This window comes from Aspergillus eucalypticola, assembly GCF_003184535.1.
Source record: "Aspergillus eucalypticola CBS 122712 chromosome Unknown BO83scaffold_8, whole genome shotgun sequence".
Taxonomy (NCBI): Eukaryota; Fungi; Ascomycota; class Eurotiomycetes; order Eurotiales; family Aspergillaceae; genus Aspergillus; species Aspergillus eucalypticola.
Genome location: NW_020290282.1, coordinates 297,497 through 311,894, shown reverse-complemented (window position 1 = coordinate 311,894; position 14,398 = coordinate 297,497). Strand labels below are relative to the sequence as shown.

Below are 14,398 nucleotides of genomic sequence, written 5' to 3'. Positions count from 1 at the left end.
CAAGATGGATGGACAGGCTATTCATAACATAAGTCCAATAGATTTTAGCCGTGAAGGTATAACATGAACTAAGTCAGTAATAAGGCAAAGGTGGGTTACTAACTGATAATGCTCTCGTACATAGACGAAGGCGATGTGGCACCATATCACGTTATGTCTCAGAATCCAGGGTAGTTGACCATCGAGCAGGTTGGATTATGGTAATGGTAATAGTTGTTATAGACGTGTCAATCGATTCAGTACCGATGATATACTATAACTATGGGGGCATGCGATGAGCCGCGGATAATATTATGGCCGCGACAAGCATCGAGCTGCATTGAATGCAGGTCACGTGATACAGACCGGGGTATTGAAGAAATAAACAAACCAGATCAAATCACCTCAAGCCCAACTTTACGACAAACATTGCAATCTGTAGAGAAGAGTTTGTTGTTGTAGAGTACACCAACTCTAGCTGATCCGCAACTATTATTACAGCTGCATCATATTGAATAACTAATTAGTCTATACAGCAATAGATCTGAATAATGATCAGCCACAGGGTGGGCCCGGGATGCGAGGCGCAGCAGCGGAGTAATCCACGCCAATCCGATCTGGGCGAGTAGTACCGACTTTTTGGTAGCAGTACTGATTCGGGCCCGATTCCAACTCACCTCTTTTTCTCACCGTGCGCTGGCCTTCTTTCATTCATTTCTTCATTTGTCGCTGCTTCGCTCTTTCCCGCACCTTCTCTCTGCCCAATCCTTTGCCATTGGGAGCCTTGTTGCTGTCAGGATCCGATTCCATCTTGAAACAACGGCTCTTTCGATGTATAGATAGAGTGGTGTCTCACTTCTGTGCCGGACCCATCTCCGCCCTTTTAAGAAAGTTCCACACACTCCTTTATCAATTTCATTCGATCTCAATTTTTCATATATACATTCATCCGTTGTTTGATATTATAGGGTGATCATCTACCCCCCTCGGAATTATTATCCGATAATTAGCAGGGATATCCGATACCCAGCAGAGAAATATGTGGTATCGCAATGCTCCCCGGTCCGTGATCTCTTTCTCTCGGGCTGGGCTGTGGACACCTCCCAGGACAGCAACCACAACTATCAGTGGTACGCGCATAGCAACCCCCTCCTATCGACGGGGTTTCTCACAGGGCTCAACTCGGAGAAATACGGATTCCTCCTCTTCGGACCAAAATGCCTCTAAGGAAGGCAGAAGGCGGAGGAGCGACGACTCGGAAGAGGAACCTACTCTGCGGTCGACTTTATTAAAGATGGGGGAGTCTGCGGCTACTACTCTTGCTTCGATGGCTGTTCTGGGGTAAGCTATCTTGTCCTTGAACAATGATTTTTCTCCATGCTAATACCTGCCAGTATGGTTGGATACGCGTACCACCGGTACTACAAGTATCTCATCCTGGAGAAGATGGAAAACGCCTTCAAACCGGGTGATCCGGCCCTTGAGCTGGCCGGTGTGGAAGACGGAAAGCATCAGTCTACCTACGAGGAGCATTGGGTGCATCGCGATGAGCAAGCCAGAATGGATAGAATTATCTCCGGTAATGCTGGAGGTCGGTATTACCTACTGGTAGGCGAAAAAGGAACCGGAAAGACGTCGATGCTTCTCGAGGCAATGCGCAAAATTGACGGCGAGGGCTGTGCCATGTTCGAAGCTCATGCTGATCTCGAGCTTTTCCGGATTCGTCTGGGAAAGGCTTTGGACTATGAGTTCCATGAAGAGTACGTCTACTAATGAAATCTATTCCTATGTGTGCATCGGGTTGCTGACGCCACATGAACAGTTACATCGGCAGTCTCTTCAGTATCAAGGGTCCTCGGGATACTACCGCACTCCTTGATATCGAGCGCGCTTTTAACAAATTGGAAAAGGTTGCTCTTGCCAGAAGGCGCAGCAAGAAGTCGCCTTTGGTTTTGATAATCAACAGTGCCCACCTGATCCGGGATGATCACGATGGCCAGGATCTGCTTGAGGCGATCCAGCAACGGGCCGAACAGTGGGCTGCAAGTGGGCTGGTGACGACAGGTAAGTCTAATTACATATACCATACATTTATGCGTGAGTATTGACGGAAACAGTCCTGAACAGCGACGAGTACTGGGTGTATGAACGCCTGAAGAAGTACGCTACCAGAATGGAGGTCATCCCAGTGCGCGACCTCCCGAAAGACCGAGCAATGGAAGCCCTGAGGAAGTACCGCAAGCAGTACTTTGGCCAAGAATTAACCCACGAGGAGCTTGAGGAGGTGTATAATCTCGTCGGCGGACGATTGTCCTACCTCAACCGAGTTGCCAAGGCCCTAGACTACAAGAAGCTCTGTGAGAGCATCTGCGAGGCCGAGAAGACGTGGTTCCTCAACAAGTGCTGGATCCTGGGACCTGAGATGGATGATGATGTGATGGACCAGCAGAAATATGCTGTAAGTGCAAATCCCTCTGTCGATGACAAAAAGCCGGCGCACTGACCGACATGTAGTCTGCGGCAATGGTGCTGGCGAAAGCACTTGTGGACAAGGGAGAGGAAATGGACAAGACGTATGATCCGACGCTTGGCCACATTCTCCCAGAGATTCCTCTCCATCAAGCGCGACAGATCATGACACGCGCGGACTTTATCCAGAGCTACGACCACGAGAACATCTTCACCATCGACTCGCGGGCGATGGTTCGTGCGGATTCGGTACCCATGCAGAATGCGTTTAAGGAGATCTGTAGCTGGCCAGGATTCGACGAGCACCTGGAAGGCACTCTTACGCGCATTGGAGACATTGAGAGCTTGGGACGTACTCGGGAGCTGACGATCAAGGACCTCTGGAACCAAGGCAAGTATCAACTGGTCATGCGGGACCACAAGGGGCGTGAGCAGGGTGCGGCAGAGTTCTCCGTTGTGGAGCCAGAACAGGAAAAGGAGGACAACTGAAGACCAGGTTTAGCCTGGTGAGTTTGTACGATGTACAGAAGATGGAGGGTCTCTGGGATACCTGATCTCGGAGGATATCTCAAGAGTGTACTACTACTCCATGTGCCACATGGTGGGAAAGTGGCTTAACCGACCCATGTATTTAGAAGAATCGCTTCGAAGCCACTTACGACTGTCTTATAGAATACACTAACTACATCTCATCCGAGTTACTTGGGGTTTTTGGATTCTTTGGGGCATCGTCACCGGTGACATCATGGTCAGGGTGTCTCTCACCGCCCGGCAGCTCATTCTGGCCATCGCATCATCCCAGCCTCATCTTTATTTCGCTGCTTGTCAATTTCCTCTCCTCCCTTTCCTCCCCTCTTCTTTTTCTGCCCTCTTCCTGATCCCCCTCCGACCCTGTCCATCACACCATCAATTTCCATCCCCCCAAAGCAATCCCACCCACCAACAAAGCAATGGCTCCCCGCAAGAAAGAAGTCCTCTCCGCGGTAACAGCAGCCGACGACGATACCGCCGAGAAGACGACGCGCCAACTGCGTCACAAGACGCGCCTGGACCGCATCCACCCCGCCGTGCGCTTCATCCTCGCCGTGCTCGGTAGCTTGACATTGAGCTCGACGCTCTTCTCCCTAACGACGGGGATCACCCTCGGCGAACTAGGCCGCGTGAGCAAACACCTCGAGACATGGTGGGAAGTAGGAGGTCTGATGGCCTGGAAGGCCGTCGAGGTTGGACTTGCCTGGGTTATGGGCTTTGACGGTATCCCTCCATCCCCGTATAACTTCATATCATCATCGGTGAAGCTAATCCAGCAAAAACCACAGGCCGCGACGTCCTCTCCTTCACCTACCTCACCCACCTCCCCACCTTCAGCCTCCTCTCGACCTTCTACAGCCTGCGCCCAACCACAATCCTAACCAGCTACTTCATCACTCTCCTCTCCACCACCCTCCCCTTCGTCCTCCTCCGCAACCTCACTCCCCTCCACTCTTTCTCGGATTCCACGCGCATCCCTAACCGGTCCATCCTCAACGACCGCCCGACAACCATCTACACCACCATCGCCGCGGCCGCCATCTTCACCGTCACCCTCTCCCTCAGCTACGCCACGCCCTGGCTCCCCACCACCCTCGTCACCCACTTCCAAGACATCCCCGACGTCACCGCCATCCATGCCGGTCCTGCCGCTCTCCCGGGCCTATTCCTTTCCCTTCTCCCCGCTGGCCTGGCGGCGCGCGATTTCCTCTTCGCCAGCTCGACGGGTGCATCCTCCACGAACTCCAAGAAGAACAGCAACAACAAGAACAAGGAGGGGACATCCAGCCCCGAAGGCGAGTACCTAGCCTACACCGTCTACCGCAAAACATGGGGCACCCTGTCCCGCAAGACGCAAGTGCTGGTGTCCCGCACCGTTCTGCTGGCGAGCATGTTGTTCGCAAACACAGTTGTGCAGGTCGCAGGGACAGTGAACCAGGTGGACGCCGAAGGCGCAATGGTCTGGGGTGCCGTGTGGGCCATCGCGGCGGTTATTACAGGCGCGATGTTTGGATGGATTGAGGCCGTGGATGGAGTATAGGTCCATCAGCTTCATTCATCATCAGATTGAGAGAAAAATTAGTTCCTTTCATCCGATTTATGATGATGTCACTTGGTGTTATTTTTTTCCTTCCTGTTGGTCTCTTTATTTCCCCCTTCTTTCCTCCCAATTTCTCTCTGTGCAATGAGATGAGATGCCGTATCGCCGTGACACAGAAGCAAAAGCAACAATTCTCACACCATGTGGTTTTCTTCCCTTTTCTCTCCCCCCGCTGTCAGCTAGTCAGTCAGTTAGTTATTTCTCCGAAAGCCAACCAACCAACAAGCTAGCTAGCTAGTTAGCACTCTTTGATTTTGTCATTTCCTGTTTGCCGTTCATTATTTGTATTTGCTTTAGTCCAATCACGATCCCAGCCGTGGCGTTTTGCGAAACAAGGAACGGAGGAAAAAAAAAAAAAAAGGAAAGAAACGCAAAAAAGGCGGAACCAGGAGCAGGGATGATGTGGGAAATTTGAGAAAAGATTAAGGTTTGGTCTGAGTATCAGGATCAGGGTCAGGAACAGGGACAGGGTATCTATCTGATTCCGGGGTCAAGTGTTTCGGCGGCGTGTTTCAAGTTGATGTGTTTCAGCGGGTGGTCTTATTTTTGAGATTTGTTGATCGTTGAGTTGAGGTGATTTATCTGGGGCAATGGTGTGTCTTGTCCGGTTTGGTCTTTGGGGCCATGTTACGATGTTATGTTCTTAATGAATGATTTTTTTTTACTGCTTGGCTATGATTGTCATGATTGTCAAGTATACCTTTGGTCAATCTTGATTATAGTTGATGGATTTCCATGGTGCTGAGGCAGGGGAATCGTCTAGTTCATTAAAGTTGAAAAGGAAAAGCTAATTACATAATGCCACACTCCAATCCATCTACCGATTATTTAAACGCTGCGTTGACATACCAGAGACCAGAAGCAAAGCACGTGGACTCGCTTTCATGGCGTTGGAAATAAGGTTAAAAAAGTGAAATGGGGTAAATGAAATTATGTCTGGAATAGAAAGTAGGAAGGTGAAAAGCGACAATATTACCGCATCTCCATTCCACTAGCCATCCCGTCAGGAGAGTAGATCTCGCGGTGGAACGGCTTGACTTCGTTTTTAGGGAGCAGCCATCCTGGATGGAAGATGTTGAACACACCAACCGCTAGGACCATCATGATACCGTCCAGGACGATGAAGTACCGCTCGTGCGTGATCAAGTAGCCAGACCACCCTTGCGACAGCTCGATGGTTCGATAGATACTCCGAATGTAGATGCAGATGACAGAGAAGATCATCGCGCCGAGAAGAGGGATGATCGTGCCAGTCATGGTTTGCAGGATCTGCATACGGAGAGTGCGACGGACGAAATCAGCGGCGAGGAAAACAAAGACCGTGATAGACGCGAGCTGGAAGACGATACCGGCGACCATGGTGTGTGTGCCTGGAGCAGTATCGCCGTTGACCTTGTTTACTTCCATCGACGCCATGCCACCTCCCACAGCCTGGACGACCAATGAAATGACATCGCAAGTGACGAAGATCCAGAGGTAGAGTTTTGGTCTCAAAATTGAGGTCTCGGGCCCCAACAGGTGGATGAAACGGCCCAGGAGCACGTAGATCCCGGCGGTAAAGAAAGTGGGGGCTAGAGAGAGGCAATTAGTTTCTGTTTCATGAAATGGATATGTGTGTTCCAGCTTGCGTACCGATGATCAAGGTAGAGATTTGCATGAGAAAAGCGGTTCCATTGTATGGGCATTCAGCAGACCAGGTACGTGCTGCCCAGCCCAGGATTTCCGCTGTGATGGCCGAGTTAGCGTACGGTTGAATTGGACTCTTGTAGGAGGGGTTGACATACTGATACATCCAAGAACGAAGACAGCGCACCACCAGGTCCTCTTCCACACCAGCTGCAATGTGTGAAGCAACATCGACAGACCGAAGAGGACACAGAATACAATGCCGGCAGCTAGCGAGGGCACGTAGCCATACGATGTGCCGTAGCCATCGATCTTTGCATGACAGCCATAGGTCAATTGCTTCTTGAATTCATATTCCGCAGTAGAGTTAAGGCTCGACATATTGGCGTAAATGAAGGCCAAGGTGGTCCAGACCAAGTATGCCGAAGATTATATGGCGAGGTCAAGTGCGACTGTGGACAGAGTAAGGAGAGAAAGCGGTTTTGAGGCAGCGAAACACGCTGCAGATTAATATACGATCAGAAAACAGGAATAAACGAATGACACCGAACGGGCAGGCTGTGCGCTAATCGAGCCTAGAGGGGTTGAGCTATTTGCTGTTGGACATAGATATATGCGTATGAAAATGCACGGGGTACCAATCGGCGAAAAGAAAAGGAAAGACGGGCATCAGGGAAGGAGAGGCTCTGCCTATAAAGAAGAAAAATGGGAAGAACTGTGATAGAAATCCTTCCAAACTCTGCCCCCATACTTTATTCTCGTCCGTTCAATAATGATCCCCGTCCTCCTGGCTGCCCGTCTCTGGGCGCCACCTGGTACGGCGGGGACACCCGTTGCAGGGAGCAATCTGATTGCACCTCACGAGAGTAGGCAGGGCCTGCCTTGCAAAAGCAAGCACTTCATTCGGCTAACAGACTGGCGAGACCCAAAAAAGAGTTGGGGGACGAGATGATAGCTCGCAAGGTTCGCTCAAAGAGGTTTAGCGCGTCTCGCATGAAGCCGGTAACTCCGGCCTTTTCCATCAGACGGTTTCGCGATAGAATTGTGAACAGACACCTCCCTAAGATGATCATCCTGTTGTCGCTGTAAGGCAGCTCATCTGATAGGACCCTTGACTGTCAAAGATTGTGGTTAGGACCGTTATGCCGTGTCACTGCTAAACTCAGTAGAATCAATATATGCCATGCAGCCCAGGCAGTGATGCATGGCCAAAACCGATCGGGAAACAGGGAACCCGGGAGTCCGTCCACCGAGCTACCATACCAGCAATAAGGAACAGCACGGAGTACAGTAGATAGTTCTGGGACGGGATCGGAGTTATGATAAGGCCCGATGTTAGGTTGCTAAACATCGAATGAAACCTGAAGCTAGGCTTCGATCAGACATGATGGATGGGATGTGGTCGTCGTCCTCCAGATCACCCTAGTCAACACTAGACAGGGAGAGTTAGTCAACTTAACAGTAGTAACTCACGAAATGCAAGCGAAAGAATATTGATCGATAATCACATGCAGGGAAGAGCGGAGAACTTCCTGCACCGGCAACATCCAAATACGGAAGGCGCGTCTGGCAAACCCGCTGCCCGCCTCAGGCATCAATATAATACTTCACTCCCTCTCTCCTTCTCTCTGTCTCCCACGCAGCCTTCGGCTACGAAATCTCAGCCTCTCACATTTTCAAATCACTAATCACAGTCTTTGGCATGTCACAGCAAAGGTTCAGATTCACTCACTTCTTAACGATGCGAGTCTAGTCCCGCCAGTGAGAACTTAGATGTCAAAATTCTCTACGTCCGTATGCGATGGCTACGCTATTGTTGCTCTGCCTGATCAACATGACATCCAGGCGGCTGCGCAAAGACGGACACTTTAATATTCATTCTTTTCTAGCGCTAATAACAGGTCATGTCTTCTTCATATGCTCCACGCTTAATGGATCATCTCATTGACTCTACTCATTCGGACTCATTCAAACGAGGGCATATCATACGTATCATCCGGGTCTGTGCACAGTCAGTATGAGCAATATTCGACCAGTCCACGGTAGGTGAAGCTCTTACCTTTGCGGTTGGCCAGAATGTACTTGCGTGTCTCCACGATGTTGTGGTCGAATTCGCTGACCAGCTCGTGCTGCCGGATCTGAACCTTCTCATTCCGTCTGGACGCCCCAATCACGGCTGCCTTCGCCACGTGGTATCGTGAGACGTGATTCAACAACATCATATCGAATGGCGTCGTCGTGCTTCCTTCTTCCATGTATCCTTCCACTGAAACCCGGTCCAGGCGGGGCCGCCCGAAGAGCAGACCCTTCAGCTCGCCCGGGTATCCGTGGTAGTTGAAGTGTATCGGCCGGTCCGAGCCAAACAGGCTGTCGAAGGCTTCGGTGGACAATGCATGTGGATGTAGACCTTCCTTCTCCAGAATCATCAAGTCGGTCACATTGACCACCCGCACCCGGACTTCTGGACAACGCTTGCGGAGGATGGCCGCCGCGTAGATGACCTCGAACATCACCTCAACTCCAATGCCAACCAGCACGACATCCGGGTCCAGCCCATTGTCGGTGCTACAGAATCTCCAGATCGATGCGCCGGCTCGGCAGTGGCTCTCTGCTTCCTCGGGACTCAAGTACACCGGAGTTGGCTGCTTTGAGCCCACCATGAGGTTGACGTAATTCTTGGACTTGAGACAGTGATGAAGGGTGGTCAAGAATGTGTTCGCGTCAGGGGGCAGATAGACACGCGCGGCGGTGGGCTTCAGCCTGAGCACGGCTCCGATGAAGGATGGGTTCTGGTGAGAGAACCCATTATGCTCCTGACGAGCCCATGTACTCGTTTCGATATAGTTGATGCTACTGACCGACTTGTGCCAGGTCGTCTCTTGAGCCTGTCATGGCAGTATCTGTTAGTATCGGGCGATCTAGGAAGAAGCACTGCAGACAAATACCATTTTGTTGAACTTGGCATATTGCACCATCATGGTGTGGATGATTCCCAAGAAGCTTTCATACGATGGGAAAATGCCCACCCGGCCCGTCAACGTGTATCCCTGCATAAAGCCCTGGCACAGGTGCTCACTGAGCACTTCGATGACGCGGCCGCCTTTAGCATTCGAGAATTGATCCCACTGAAAGTTCCTTCCCGTGTGCGCAAGTGCTGCATCCAGCTTGTTGCTCTCTAGCTCATCTGGTGAGAACACTCGGACGCCGTGGGGGTTCTGGGTAAACACCTGGTCAATGAATTTTCCAATTGTCTTCATAGCGCTTTGCTGGGAACCCTTTTCTACACCAAATTTTCGCCAATCTGGGAGATCGGGTGCTCTATAGCCCTTGTAGGATTCTGCTCGCTGCCCCAGCTTCTTGGAGTCTTCCCGAGGGATAACAGACTTGATTTCGTCAATGATGTCTCCGGTCTCAGTGAAAAGTTCGTGCGGATTATACGAGGAAAGCCATTTCTGCAGAGCTTGAAGCTCCTCCTCGTCCTTCTTTGCATTTGGAAGAGGGACCTGATGCGAGTGGAAAGATCCCTCTATGAACGACCCGTGGAGCTCTTTAGGTCCTGACCAGCCCTTCAAGGATAATTAGCGGAGATCCAATGTTAAGGCAGATATTATCATACCTTAGGTGTGCGCAAAACAATCATTGGCCATCTAGGCTTCATTATTGGCTTGCCGGAACGCGCCGCTTTTTGGATCTTGTGGATCTCCTCAATTGCCCACATCATAGAGCCGTGAAGATCTGCATCGATGTCATCCAGGTTCTCAACAATGCGCACCTGGTATCCATAACCCGTGAAGAGGGAGACCAGCTCTTTGTTGTCCATGCAGCCATAGATGGTGCGCTCGCTGATCTTGAAGCCATTGACGTGGAGGATCGGCAGGACGGCACCTGATTCTGCAGGGTCAATGTACTTGATTGCATGCCAGGACCTGTCTGTTGTCAGATTGTGCTCGAATGGGGGAGTTGTTAGGTACTTACGTCGCGGTAGGACCAGTTTCTGCTTCTCCGTCACCAACCACGCAAGTGACGATCAGGTCCGGATTGTCCATGACAGCACCAAATGAGACGGCCAATGCATAACCCAGCTCACCACCTTCATGGATTGCTCCGGGGGTTTCCGCGTTGATATGGCTTAAAGAAGTTAGATTGGCTTCAACTCAGATTCCCAGCCAAAGTCATACCTCGGTAAGCCAGCGCTTGTGCTGAAAGTCGAGATGAGCTCATGAAGACCATCCATGTCTCGGGAGTACTTGGGGTAAAATTTTTCTAGAGAGCCCTCGAGCCACAGCGAAGCCAGAATAGCTGGAGCGCCGTGTCCAGGTCCAACGACATACAACATGTCCAGGTTATGCTTTCTGATGATATAGTTCAGATGGGAGTATATGAGGATCAACCCGGGACATGTTCCCCAGTGGCCTACAGATCTGTGAGCGGAGCTTGCAGAGGACAGCACCGGGAGATTGAAGATACTAACCAAGGAGCCTTGGCTTGATATCCTCATGCTTTAGATTCTGTTTCAGCAACACATTGTCCTGAAGGAAGATCATTGCTTGTGTGACAGGTCAGTGAATGTAGGCTGGAAATTTGGGGGCCTCGATCTCACCAGCAGCAATGTAGGCCGCTGCTCGGCGGAATTTCAGCAGGGCATTGTAGTCAGATTCCTCCAAACTCGTCTCTTGGAGTTTGACCTGCAATTGATTGACAAGGTCGGGGATATGTGAAGGCTCAGCCTTGGGATTTGGCCTGTCAATGACCTCTCCAGGCATAATGATTTGATGGATGTAGATTGGTCGTTTGGTAAATCAAAAGGTTACTTAGTATATCCGTGGAACTAAGGATTAAGGTCCGTTCGAGATCCCAGGGTCTATGGAGGGGTAGATCTAGTAACACGTGGAAACAAGAGAGTCTAGCCCACTTTCTGCAACTGTCAAAGATGGTAGAACAAGGAGATCATGCCACTGCCTCGACTGCACTGCTTAAAATAAGAACTGGGAAGCGAGGTGGTGAGGTTGTTGTTGTATGGAGACCCCTGGCAATACGTCACTCGGGGAGTGACATCACCCGCCGTCGCAACCGGGAACTGAGCTGCCACCACCAACAAGCATCAACCCACAACTTCCGAGATCAAGGCCCGACAAGGGTTTCAGAAAGCCTATATTTCAATCTTTCTTTCTCTAACAGCCAGCAAGCTAACTCATCGTGTCCCCGCACCCAATTGCTCCGCAACAACATGGCACGCAAATCCATCCTCTCCGTCAATGCCGGATCCTCTTCGGTCAAGCTTACCTTCTATACCTACGAGAAGACCCCAAAGGTCATTGCTGCCGCGCAGGTTTCCGGTATCACTGCCCCACCAGCAAAGCTGAAATACACCAGTGGCGACAAGCAACACAAAGAGGAACTCAAGGAAAGCATCAGTACTCCTCAAGATGCCTTCAAATTTCTGCTTCAGCGCTGCATCTCTGATCCCGAGCTTTCCGAAGTCGCCAGCACAGATGATCTAGCCTATATCTGCCACCGTGTGGTGCACGGTGGAGACTATGACAAGTCTGTTGTAATCACCGACGAAACTTATCATCATCTCGAGAAACTGGAAGACCTAGCTCCATTGCACAATTACTCGGCTCTGGAGATTATACGGCATTGCAGGAAGGAAATTCCATCCGTCAGGAGCATCACCTTCTTTGACTCTGCGTTCCATCAAACTCTTCCTGAACATGTCAAGACCTACCCAATCGACCAGAAGACAGCCAGGTCCAACGGGCTGCGGAAATATGGCTTCCACGGCATCAGTTATTCGTTCATTCTGCGCTCTGTTGCGGAGTTCCTGAACAAACCTGCTGATAAGACCAATATTATCGCAATGCATATCGGAAGCGGTGCTTCTATCTGTGCCATCAAGGATGGTAAATCAGTTGATACCACGTGAGATTCCCAGCCTTTGTCAATGGCCATCTATACTGACATATTCACACATAGGATGGGACTCACACCGCTAGCCGGACTACCAGGCGCCACACGGAGCGGAGACATTGATCCATCGTGAGTGCCAATATGCCCTGCTCAGGAAACTGCATACTGACAGTAGTCCAGCCTTGTGTTCCACTACACCAACGATGCAGGCAAACTCAGTCCTGCCAGCACTAAAGAAATGCACATCAGCACGGTACGTATGCACTTGATGGCAATAGTTACATTCCGCTAACGCATGACCAGGCCGAAGAAATCCTCAATAAAAAGTCCGGCTGGAAAGCCTTGACCGGCACAACCGACTTTGCCCAAATCGCCGTCGAGAACCCACCGACACGGGAGCATAAACTGGCATTCGACATCCTCGTTGACCGCATCACGGGCTACCTCGGCAATTACTTTGTAAAGCTAGACGGCCGTGTCGACGCCTTTGTCTTCGCAGGCGGAATTGGCGAGAAGAGCGCGCTGCTTCGAAAAGCAGTTACGGAGAAGTGTCGCTGCCTGGGATGTGCGGTAGATCTGGGGAAGAATGACAAGGGTGCAGGGGACGGGGAGACTGTAGTGGATATTTCTCGGGGTGATGACAAGGGTCCTAAGGTATTGATCTGTCAGACAGATGAACAGGTGAGGCATACCCTTATTTCTACCCCTATGATGATACTCGATTGTGCATGTGAGTGTGGTTACTAATGATGGATATATAGTTCGAGATGGCATACGGATGTGTCAATCAATATGAGAAGTCGTAGACAGATGGCCTGCTGTCAGTTTAGCAAGAGAGGCATGTATCTACTACTTACGAAGTAATGAATTGAACAAGGGAACTCGTCATAAGACCTCATACCCAATGTAGGCATGCATCCCTTTGCTCAGGCATGGAGTTTCCTGTATTGGAATTATATTTCAGAGTTCAAATGTCACCTTCCACTTTACGACGGCTAAGTCTAGCCTAATCACTCTTTTCTAAGTAATACAAAGCATGAGAGTGTAATATTAGTTTCCTAATCAGTAGAAAAAAGAAGTTATGAATGAATGGATGGTGACCGACTCACCCAACAACCGAGTTGAAAGAATGAAGAGCATCTCCCAACAAACCAAACCATCACATAACATTCCAATCACGTTAGTCACCGAGGAACCCGAGACTCAGCCAGCCAGCCAGCCAACATTATCCGTTGAGAGAGAGAGAGAGTTGTAGTCATTGACAACTGAACAAAGAACTGATACTGATTAGTTAGGACTATACTAGGTATATACCCTGTATCCCTGCAATAACTTAACATCGTTAAGTATAAACCCTGCTTACCCGTACTCAGTACATACTACTTACTATGATAATTTAACCTGATTGGCACACGTAGTATCTCTACAAAGTATTAGTGGTAGTAGATAGAACCTTTTGACATCTACCTCGCCAAGAACTGCCATCAAATCCACGTCTCAACTAGACACCATACCAATACCAATTCCTCAGTATACTTGTTTTAGACACTTGACAGATCAATTATCATTTCTCATCCTTCCCTGTCTGACCTTTGTTTCAATCCCAAGCACCCTATTGGGATACGAAGCATGTCTTACTCCCAGTACTGTTTATGTGTTGGATGGAATAAGTGATCACATCCCATCACATCACAATAACCACTAGTTACCACTCCCTCTCCGTCTCGGACCCGACAGTCTGGACACTTCCATCAGGGATTAAAGGGGGGGCCGGGTGGCGTGTAGTCCTCTCCGCGGGATTTGACTTTTGTGAAAATTGTCAAAGGGAGAAGTTTAATCTGAACACAGTTTAGTAGTATCTGACTTTGTTAGTAGATAGGAATGTGTAGAATGTACTACTTTGCAGATAAAAGTGGCAAATCATGGTGCTGGAGGAGGGTGGTGATTGGGTGGTTAGTTGTTCTTTTTTCTTTTCTGAGGATCGGTGGTTCGGAGATACTCCATCATCTCCATGAGAGGGATTAGTGTTGGATGGATAGTCATACTAATAATGATGGTGTTGAGTTGGTAGATGATGGTTGATGTGATGATGACCCCGTAAGTGTCAGTCACTCACTCACTCGGTCAGAGTTTAATAGGGAACCCAATTAGACATTGAAAATCCTCTAGTCGTCGCTTTGTTTTCACCCATCACCTGATTAACAGAAAGAAAAGCAAAAGAAAGAAGGAAGCAAGAAAAAAAAAGCAAAAAGATATTAGTACGACCCGCGGAGTTGGTCATTG

The 14,398-nt window shown here is 49.7% G+C and overlaps 5 protein-coding genes across 5 annotated transcripts; 3 read left to right on the top strand and 2 right to left on the bottom strand.

Moving 5' to 3' along the window:
- Nucleotides 1-683: 683 nt before the first annotated feature.
- Nucleotides 684-3,103, top strand: BO83DRAFT_357764 (ATP-binding protein). Its single transcript, XM_025529268.1, has 5 exons — nt 684-1,320; nt 1,374-1,739; nt 1,802-2,043; nt 2,097-2,437; nt 2,494-3,103. The coding sequence occupies exons 1-5, from the start codon at nt 1,019-1,021 to the stop codon at nt 2,935-2,937; spliced, it is 1,695 nt and encodes a 564-aa protein (XP_025389602.1). The 5' UTR covers nt 684-1,018; the 3' UTR covers nt 2,938-3,103.
- A 173-nt stretch (nt 3,104-3,276) lies between these two features.
- BO83DRAFT_377086 (uncharacterized protein) lies at nt 3,277-4,937 on the top strand. The gene is made up of 2 exons (XM_025530902.1): nt 3,277-3,702; nt 3,768-4,937. The coding sequence occupies exons 1-2, from the start codon at nt 3,399-3,401 to the stop codon at nt 4,517-4,519; spliced, it is 1,056 nt and encodes a 351-aa protein (XP_025389601.1). The 5' UTR covers nt 3,277-3,398; the 3' UTR covers nt 4,520-4,937.
- Nucleotides 4,938-5,551: 614 nt separating this feature from the next.
- On the bottom strand, nt 5,552-6,586 carry BO83DRAFT_425538 (RTA1 domain-containing protein; the record flags this gene model as incomplete). Its single annotated transcript, XM_025535214.1, has 3 exons — nt 5,552-6,150; nt 6,212-6,304; nt 6,364-6,586. 3 exons carry the CDS (start codon nt 6,584-6,586, stop codon nt 5,552-5,554), a joined length of 915 nt encoding a protein of 304 aa, XP_025389600.1.
- A 1,328-nt stretch (nt 6,587-7,914) lies between these two features.
- On the bottom strand, nt 7,915-11,164 carry BO83DRAFT_415953 (putative phosphoketolase). Its single transcript, XM_025534667.1, has 8 exons — nt 10,806-11,164; nt 10,677-10,751; nt 10,384-10,618; nt 10,181-10,333; nt 9,822-10,131; nt 9,151-9,771; nt 8,265-9,090; nt 7,915-8,207 (listed from the first exon to the last, which is right to left on the bottom strand). The coding sequence occupies exons 1-8, from the start codon at nt 10,966-10,968 to the stop codon at nt 8,170-8,172; spliced, it is 2,421 nt and encodes an 806-aa protein (XP_025389599.1). The 5' UTR covers nt 10,969-11,164; the 3' UTR covers nt 7,915-8,169.
- Nucleotides 11,165-11,235: 71 nt separating this feature from the next.
- On the top strand, nt 11,236-12,984 carry BO83DRAFT_377083 (putative acetate kinase). Its single transcript, XM_025530901.1, has 5 exons — nt 11,236-12,127; nt 12,182-12,244; nt 12,296-12,368; nt 12,419-12,796; nt 12,877-12,984. Exons 1-5 carry the CDS (start codon nt 11,433-11,435, stop codon nt 12,919-12,921), a joined length of 1,254 nt encoding a protein of 417 aa, XP_025389598.1. The 5' UTR covers nt 11,236-11,432; the 3' UTR covers nt 12,922-12,984.
- The last annotated feature ends 1,414 nt before the right edge of the window (nt 12,985-14,398 follow it).